The sequence below is a fragment of the Corvus moneduloides genome, chromosome 7 (assembly GCF_009650955.1).
Source record: "Corvus moneduloides isolate bCorMon1 chromosome 7, bCorMon1.pri, whole genome shotgun sequence".
In the NCBI taxonomy this organism is placed as follows: Eukaryota; Metazoa; Chordata; class Aves; order Passeriformes; family Corvidae; genus Corvus; species Corvus moneduloides.
The window spans coordinates 34,074,256-34,083,902 of record NC_045482.1 but is presented as its reverse complement, the minus strand read 5'-3'; the positions used below and the strand labels follow the sequence as shown (position 1 = coordinate 34,083,902).

Below are 9,647 nucleotides of genomic sequence, written 5' to 3'. Positions count from 1 at the left end.
ACTGTAAAATACTTTCAACAATATTCAACTAAAAGGAGAAAAAGCTTTTTATATGTGCTCAGTTTCCACACAAAAAACTGGAATTCACTATAGAAAGAAAACAGGTGTTTTTTTTAAATCAATGCTCATTGAATCAATTTTGCTGAATAACAAAGAAAACTTTTGTATGATGCAAGATAAACAACTCTGAAGAAAATCATCTTCAGAAAGGATAAAAATATAGCCTTCTAAAAAGAAAAATAATGAAGTTTAATATTCTTTTTTTACCTGGAATTTGAAGCTCAGATCAAACATTTGGATTACATAAATAATTCTGATACCACTCACAGTGGTAGCCAGTCCTGTTCCCCTCAGAGGTTACTGAGCTGCCTGTGGGTGTGAGTTATGCCACTGTTGATATAAACCCCAGGAGGAATCTTAGACTGGATCATTTAAGTCAATTAAGTGATGCATGTTTTAAGCACACCTGGAGAATTTTGCATGGACCTACCCAGCCACACACTTTTAATGAAATAACTTACCTTGACATGAGCATTTTCAGGAGTTCAGCGTGTCCACAGTCACATCCACAGAGCAGCCTATCAATAGTCCCACATACCACTGCAAGGTATTTATAACCATATCAAACCCCTGAGCTCCCCATACAGATTACTCTTACATACCACTCCTCCTGTAACAAATGCCAGCAGCATTCCTGCTGGATGTGCTCATCAGCAGCCTGTGCTCTTTGGCAGGACAAAGGATGACGGGTTTTGACGGTAGGTGGAAGAAGAAAGCAGATTTCAAACCCACCAAGCCCATCTTCATCACCACAGCAGCAACTCTTCTTCCCACCAGTCCTGTCAGAGTCTGTGTAAAGGGAGACACTTCTCAGGTAGGCAAGTTAAGATGTTCAGAGCTTTAAGGTGTCAAAACAGAAAAATAACCAAGTTAATGGAGATCAGAGCAAGGCTGCAAGATGATCCTCCCCAAAAGAGGCTTCCAAAAGCACAGCGGCATATTTTACACTAGACTGACAGTGCAGGTAAAATCCCTTTCTCAAAGCAAAGGCAGCCATTGGGAACAAATGCAGATACACACAACAAATAAAGACAGACACATTCTGTATAAGTAACAACTTTATTGTAACTTGATGTGCTGAAACGCAAAAATATTTTCAGCAACAAGGTACAAAAAGTATTTCACCATTAACATCAGCTGATAAAAAAAGGCTGGATGGTTTGATACAACTGTTTACATATCTGAATTCTCTTTATCATTTCCACCCCAAAACAGGTCCAAGTCATTTCACTGGTTTAACTTCTAAAATAGGACTCATTGATCTTAAGCCTTCAAAAACCAGGTTACAAATACAGTGAAGTTCCTTGCAAAACACTTGAAATAGTGAATTCCCTTTACAAACATAGTCCATTTACTGTAAGCAGAAGCCAAGATACGAGACTAAGTGTCCTGGCTTAGCTAAGGAGCTGAGCTCTGCACTAAATATGCTATCGACACCAGACAAAGAGGACAGGTAACATTCCATTTGTCAATTACCAAAAAAAAAAAAAAAAAAAAAAAAAAAAATCAATTAAGCTTAGGAATTTTAACCAACTGTAAAATTCGACAAAATTTGACAACATTTCAGGTAGCAGTACCTCACATTTGCAATTCACTGCCTTCTATGAAACACAGTTTCAAATACTGCACATGGCTTTTATTCTCCCAAGGGAAAAGCCTTGCCATGAGGATTTAAAAGGAATACAATCTCCATGTAGGTCTTCTACTGATCTCCTGTGCAAAGGTGAATTTTATACTAAATACTCAGTGTTTAGAAAAACATCAGAACTAGAGTAACTTTGTATCCATGATTATCACGTTTTGACATACACTTATCTTGTAACAGCAATTACCACAATTTCACAAAAATATACCATTACTCAACTTGTATCTGTAATACTTATTCCACTTGTTTGTGTAGTTTGTACCTCGGTGAAATTGAATTTAGGAAGCAAGAATCAACATGCAACGGAGGTCAAATGCAACTTGTAACTTTTCCATCTCAATTGTGTACCAAAGAGCATTCTTCTTCACCTTTAAAAATATGTTTTACAAAGACCTTGCACCCTGTTAAATCTTCCCTTCATTGCCACAGTTTCCTAAAAAGGCACAATGTGTTCATACTTCTGCATGCAGTAAATGGACTAGGAAATAAGGATTATTTATTGAAGCAACTTCCACCCAAAGCATCTCCTTAGGAGAGGTTTGAATGGAGAAAAAAAAAAAATATATATATATAATACATAATAGCATTTTAACAGCAAATTGAGTCCTTATTTTTAGAAAGTCACCCTTGACAAAAAACACCACACAGTCACACACACACACACAGTCACACACACACGCACAGGACACATGCAGGGTTCTCCCCAGAAAAGCATGGAAGTGGTGGTTCACATCTATCTGAGAGAGTAGTGTTGGCAAGCCAAAACATGGCACCTTCATACAGCATATTCCTAACCTGGAGGGAAAACTAGGAAAAACCCCCAAGACTTCAGCCTGGAAAAACCTGACCATTGATTATCAGATTGTTCCTGATCTGCTGCACTTCCAAGTGAGGCTGTAAGGGCAAGTTCTTGAGGTGTGGGGAAGGAAACCGAGCTACTGAATCCGAAGGGGAAGGTTGTAATGACCAATGTCCCGTTCCAGTGAGAACACTGCATGTGGGTAATTAAAGAGGTGAATAATTAGTGCACTCACTTAAGAATACAGCAACTGCTTTACCTTTTTCTCAAGATCGGACAGAACTTGAAAACATAAATAAATAAAGTCCAATCTAAACAGATGGATCAGCAGAGGGCTCTTTCCTGTTAGGGTAACACATGGTTCACACTGCCTGGCTTGAGGAGGGGACACTCTCTGATGCAGATGATATCACAGCACAGTGTCTGACATTTTTTTGGTACAAAGTGTGCTATTAGGCTTTAAACAAAAATAATTTCTAGAAATCCTTAAGCTTTCCATCTGATTACTGTAAGTTGTTACTTTAGAACAGGCTGACCTGGGCAATCATTACAGCATTAAATATTCAAGTCACTTTGCACGTGAGAGCTGTGAGTTTTACAGTGATGAGGATGAGGAGCTGTAGTCCCAACACATTATACAGTGCAGCAAAAACATCGTAATTTTGGAATAAACACCTTCACCTCCTGTTGTGGAGAATGCTTATGAGACTTTATCTTAGATAAGTATTTAAAAATTGATAAATCTCTCTAAATATATAATGTGATGCCTTGTGTATGATTAAAATTTCCGATTTTACACTTTAGCCATCATAAAGATTTAGTTAGAGGGTAAGAAAAAAATTCATATTTAGAGGTTTTAGTCTTCAAAATGGGACTGGGCATTTTTTTTTTCCAATTTACCTTTATAAGTGGTTTACTAGATGCCAAAGTATAAAATTATATATTCTTTCCTCTATAAATTTAATTCAGGGCAAGTCAGATGAATCTCAATGAAATGAGGATGGAGAAACAATCTGAAATTCTTCCTCTCTCCTCCCTGCATGACTTTTTTTAATAGGCAAACTCAAACCCTTATGCAAAGAGGTTTATAAGCTAGGTGAGATCTCCCATTCCCCACTGCAAAACCCAAGTCTTCCCCCCCCAAAAAAAAAGAAATACAGCATATTATCACTATTACAGTAAACTCAATGCAAGAACTCAGGGAACATTTAGAGTGTGCACTACTGCAGACTTTTCCTCCCAATTGTAAACAAAGCTATCAAACACTGAGGATGTTGATATTAAAGCTAAGGTTCATATAATAAAGAACTGGCCCATGACAAGCAGTTTACAAATGTTTCATCTTTTTCACATTATGCAGAATTTCAATACCATCCACAATGCTAGTACAATAACTGAAATGCAAGACTGAGCAAGTCTCTGCTTGCAGATACCATCTGACATTTCAGGGAAATACTCCTCGATGTGTGCACAGCCTCCCCAGGTGTTCGTGGATGCTGTGCACATACGTCAAGATGGGAAAAATCCCTTCAAAGTTTTCACCATTCACATGCCTTTTTCAAATAAGCAAAAATATTCTGTTACTTAAATATGAAAGCTTGCAATAGCCACCTTCAATTGAGTCTTAAAAAGACAAGCCTTTCTTTTCTAACAAAACTAAATCCCATGTGGCTGTGGGCATCTTAAAATGTATCTAAAAAGTTAAGCCACAATTACCTGTACCTCATTAATTCATCAAAAGCAAAATATATATGTACCACACAACATACAAAAGTTACACATTAAAAGTGCATATTCAGAATCCATTTGGCCCATTTCCTCAATTTACATTTGGTCATTCTACGCATCCTTGACTTTTCTATGCAACCACACACTGGGATATATTTATTCCATATACAACACCACTATTCCTTTTCACATTGAACTCTTTTACCTCTCGTTCAGTTCTGCATTAAATGTAAACTAATGATGGACCGGAAAGAAACACAAGCAAGAGGTTTATTCTGTGTTTCTTTTCACCGCTGGGACAGCTTTGACACACACACAATAAGCATTACAAACTGTAATGAAAATACATTTTTGGGCCAAACCATTGCATATTTGCCCCCACAATGAAAAATAAATTATGTTCAAAGCAGTATATTGCCATAAATAGCCTGTAGGCATTTGCTGAAGGTAAACAGGCTCTCCCTATATTTAGCACTTGGCCTAGGGTACATGATGTGCCTCTGGTTCAAGTGCTTTTAACGAGAGGCCAGTCAAAACCTTCCAGTTAGCACAGGACCAAACTATAATCTTTTTTTTTTTCTTCTTCTGAAAATAATGGAAGATCCCTTTCAAAAATTAATCTTCAGTTATCAACTTTACTGCATTATGGAGCTAGTGCAATCCTGCAGAGCCTAGTCAAAAAGACAAGGCACATTAAAAAATAATAATAAAAAAATCAAGATACATTAGACTATATGGACTAGAGAGTCATTGAAGATAATTTAAGGCCTTTCAGTGAATTAGAGTAATCAGTCTAATTTAAAGCTGAGGATTAAACCATAAATTATCCATCTGAAAAGCAAACAATAGGCTTTTTCAGCTCCTGTTCTGTGGACACGGATAACAAAAACTCTTGTTATGGTTTGTGAAAACACCTCTGGACAAGGAGGAGTGGAGTCAGTCCAATTTCTCTAGAGTTCATGGAAGATTTCAGGACTGTTTTAGCCGTTTGCGTGGAATGCCAAACTGTGGACACTGTGCAGACGCCAGAGCGCGAAAGGCCTCGGCTACTAAGTGAGGGTGGGAGTGGATCATGGACTTCCAGCCTGCTGTTTCCATTATGTCTGTTGCTTGGCTGAAAACAGAAGCATTAACAACAGTCACACAATTTTACAAACCAAATGCACAGTGGAGAAGAGCAGGCAAGGCAGAAGTGCTGCAGAAGGGCAGTCAAACATTGCGGAACACGCTGTGGGTGCTAGTGAGGATGCCAACAGAGAGAAGCAGCCGTTTGCAATTTGGGTATAGAAATATAATCAGACATGGGACAAAAGGTTCTGCTCTACTCAGTACCAGCCAGAGCTCAGCTAGAGAACTGTGTCAGAATAACCACCTTGAAATTGCTCAGGAAAAACAAAGAGGAAAACTGGAAGAAAATGAGGTCTAGTGCAGAGACAAAAAACAAGGGAAGACACGATAATCTCATTACATAAAAGGGCATGCTCAATTTGGGGAGAGAGAAGGATGACAAGTTGAATCAGCTGTAACTGCAGCAAAAAGGATGTAGTTCATCTCCTAGAAAGAGCCATGAAGGCAGATTAGCTGGCTGGCTCCAGACCCCTTCACCGGGAGCCTGCACGCTCAGTACCAGTGGAGCACACTGAGAATATTCACTCTTTTTTCAGTGCAGATGATGGGCCACATTCAACAAAATGGCTTTCAATGGCCACTTGATTTTTAACTAACACAAAAGCAACAACAGATTTCAGCAAGTATCACACTGACACCCAGGAGATTAAAAAATATGTATTTACTCAGTGTTATTTACTTTTTGGTGAAATAATATAGAAAAAAGGCAAAAAATTCACTTTGCACATGAAAAATAATACATTGGTTGGAATGCATGCCACACTGACACAGGATAAATTTGTAATTTGGAACTAATATCTTATGCATCAATCCCAAGTTCTTATTGCTCTGCATTTTCAAAAGCCTTTCATGAGCACCCCCATGCTGTTTCAGGAACATTATCAAGCATAAAGTTATCAGCTGACCTCTACACCACATGATCTCTAAAACACCTTTGGCAGATTTCTAATGCAAGCCTTTAATCTGCTACTGCAAGTCAGTGAAGGTAAGGGCCTTGAGAAACAATACCAAAGTTCAGACTCCCTGGTGCCCAGAGTCAGTAAATTAAGCCAGGCCCTCTCATATTATTTCCCTGAATTACTGCAGATGTTTCAGCTGAAGCAAAGATGACCAGCATGTTAACTAGCAAACATTCAAGACAGAAGTCAGCTCAGGAACTTCCAAATCACTTGAGAAGAAATACATCAAGTAGTTACATAGTTATCATCCTGACTTATCTCTATTACTGGTATTTTACTATTTACCTTTCACCCCCACTTCTTTTCCACATCATGATCAATCATTATGCCTGTGAAGCCTTTTTTATTTCAAGGAGAAACAATAATTTCAACGAAGTGGTACAATACAGCCTTTAAGTTCTCTGGAGACTCTCTGATGGTAAGAAATAAGTGCTCCACTGCCCTTAGACTGTTTGAACCTACTACCGGCTATCCTGAAGCTGGCTGTCTTCCACTCTGTGATTCACTGGAGCTGCTGCAATCAGTGCCAGAGCCTGAGCCACACAGTCTCAACCTATTTCCAGTGTAGGCAGGAGCCCTTAGAATCAGAGGGACCTGACTGACGAGTTGTGTGGCCTCCAAAGCACTTGTGCTGGCATGTGGGAAGGTGCACAAACACGTCCCCGAAGGCAAAGAGAGCAACTGCCCTCCTTTCTGTGGAAATACTACAGGCTCAGACTGACCCAAGCAAGTCTCAAAACCACACTGGGGTTATCACTCCTCCAGGCACAAACCTGGGTACTCAAGAGAATGGTTTTCTCTATAAAGGCTGCTTCCATCTTCTCACAGCACTATGCCCCTAGGAGAGGGAATGAAAACCAGCTATTGTTAGGATCTCACACTGGAGGGCAGTTAACATTCCCTATCATTTAAAAGGGGAGTCACAATCATAACTGGGGTAGCATCTGCTGAATCCTACTTTACTTACAGTCAGTGACAGGCCTCAGCAGTGTGGAAATGAAGCAACAGTTCTTAAGATCTGCAGTCTACTTAGCAGTGTTTGTACAGAACATCGTGGGGCAGGGAAACTTACTTGCTATTCCAGTTTTTCCCATCTTTACACCCAAGTTGTCTAAGAACACTGCACCTGCAAGAGAGAATTGTGCTAATATTGAAAAAGTACACCAAGCATGAACATAAATATATTTAGAGACTCATAAGCATTACTTGCCTGTTAATAAAGTCTATTGCTTGTGCTTTTAGCTGTTCAGCGCTGTGCAAATCTGCGAGGATAAGAATGTCAGCAACATTTTCTACCGAGAGGTTACTACAGAGTGCTTCCTCACACATCACCTTCAGCCGTTCCAGTGCATACTGGAGAGAGAGAAAAACTGCACTAATCATTCCTCAAACTCGTTCCTTCTGTCCTCATCCCTACAGTTCCTAAGACAGTTCCAGCCAGGCTTGGTGCCTCCCAAGCTTAACATCAAATCACTTCCCCACAGGTACTGCAAAGCACACTGTGCTGCACTGAAGAGTCCCCAGGTGTAACACAAGCATTAGGCTTGACACAAACTAATTAAAGACCTTGCTGACAAAATTTGTATTAAAAGAACAAAAATAACTCATTTGCAAGGTTTTGTTTCACGTCTGCTTGGTAAGGGAGGAGGAGCAAGGAACCAAATCAGCACTGAGCAGGTTCACATCTCTAAGTGAGGAGAAAGAAATGATACAATGGAGTTTCATCAAACTACATTGTTTAAAACAAATTTTAGTCCCAACTCATCTCTGAATTTCTTGATTTCCCTCATACCTTTGATATAGCCTACAAGAAATCTGATGTAAAATAACTGCATTCCCACATTATGTTTTGCACAAATAAACTGTGCTTCTTTTTTGAAGGATGTCACAGTCTGAAGAGGTTTCATTTTTATTTTCTGATATTGCAGACAATCATATAACTCTACCTTATAATAGTCTCTACATTTATCAGTTACGCCCTAAATCAAGGCCAGCATTCAAAAAATAACCTTAATTGCTGAGCTGCTGTAAATCCCTTCATCTCAAAAAGCACAGCAGAAAAAGTATTTCAAAGAGCAACAATTTTAAGAGTAGACAAGATCCCAACACAGAAGAGATGAAAGATTAGAACTATAACATTTGTAGGGAAGACAAAAAGATGAAAGTTCTAAAGTAGCAGTACTTTAGGGAAGCACAGTTAATTCAAGAACTTGAATAAAACTTCTTAAAGAATACAAAAAACTAATATACTTTTTATTCAAAAACCAATTTTCCAAATCATATTAATGGTCTCCAATTTATAAAAAAATATGATACTAAATAAATATCTGAAACACTTCTCTTTAAAAAAAAGATTTATCAGCCTGCTACTGCTAAAAAAAGTCTGTTCTTTACCATCTTCCTTCATTTCTGATGAGAACTGCTTCTCATGTTTTAAAAAAGCAAAATATGTATCAAACAATCTGAAAATAAGATTTATTTTTTTTTTTTTTTAAGATCAACATTCCCCAAGCAAACACCAGGTATGGGAACTTTGGAGTCAATTACTTACTTTGTCTGCAGCTGCCAACAAATTGTCAGCCATTTTTTCAAGGTTTGGTGCTTTTCCTGTGTAAATGAATCTCATCATTTCTTTAAAAACTTCAGGGTCTACATCATTTATTTCTACACGATTCTGGTAAAGAAAAAGAATCAATAAAAGTCTTTGGAATTTAGCTACAATTTCCAAGTGAATATCAAGTATCATCTGCATGCACACTGCAAGTCTTCATTCACCATCCATACAAAATCCTTACTAATTTAAGGTAACATTCAACAATGTTAAGCCGAAAGCAATCAAAAAAGCTCTTAAAAGTTAGGTAGAAACCAGCTGGAAAAGCTTCAGCAATTCAAAGTAATTGCAATTTTTTTCCTAGAAATGCATAACTCTGGAGTCTATCACACAGACTGTACATAAAGATCAAGACACACTTTCAGGAATATTTAAAAACGCTTCTGAGTTTCCAACCAAACAACAATGTATTTGGAATATCTGAGGTCAGAGCAGCAGACAGAACAAATTGAGCCATTCTTGGCTAGACTTAAACTGAGTCAACACAGCCCAGGTTTTGTTCTGAGAATCCAAAGAGCAAACAAAGCAGCACATTGAACAGCCACCACACAGCTGAAGATTGCCCTAACAGTGGCACTGCAGGCTTGACCTATGCTGTAACAGTATCCCCTATAAGCAACTAATGAAGTAGGAAATGATGTCAAAGATGTAGAAGCAAGAGCCAGAGTATAAAAATCCCAGGCACAGGGCATGTACATGGTCTGGTTTCCTATCAGT

General features: G+C 38.5%; 1 protein-coding gene across 2 annotated transcripts in view; it reads right to left on the bottom strand.

Moving 5' to 3' along the window:
- Window positions 1-1,100: 1,100 nt before the first annotated feature.
- SPOPL (speckle type BTB/POZ protein like) overlaps window positions 1,101-9,647 on the bottom strand; it is a 33,418-nt gene continuing 24,871 nt past the window's right edge. The window contains exons 8-11 of one of the 2 annotated variants that reach the window (XR_004241213.1): window positions 8,871-8,993; window positions 7,530-7,672; window positions 7,287-7,445; window positions 1,101-5,346 (exon numbers count right to left, since the gene is read on the bottom strand). Coding sequence is in view for 1 of the 2 variants with exons in the window: in XM_032114203.1 (XP_031970094.1) it covers window positions 5,202-5,346; window positions 7,392-7,445; window positions 7,530-7,672; window positions 8,871-8,993 (465 nt within the window). In the remaining variant the exon portion in view is untranslated. The remainder of the gene's footprint in view (window positions 5,347-7,286; window positions 7,446-7,529; window positions 7,673-8,870; window positions 8,994-9,647) is intronic. The other variant, XM_032114203.1, reaches the window with a different exon arrangement.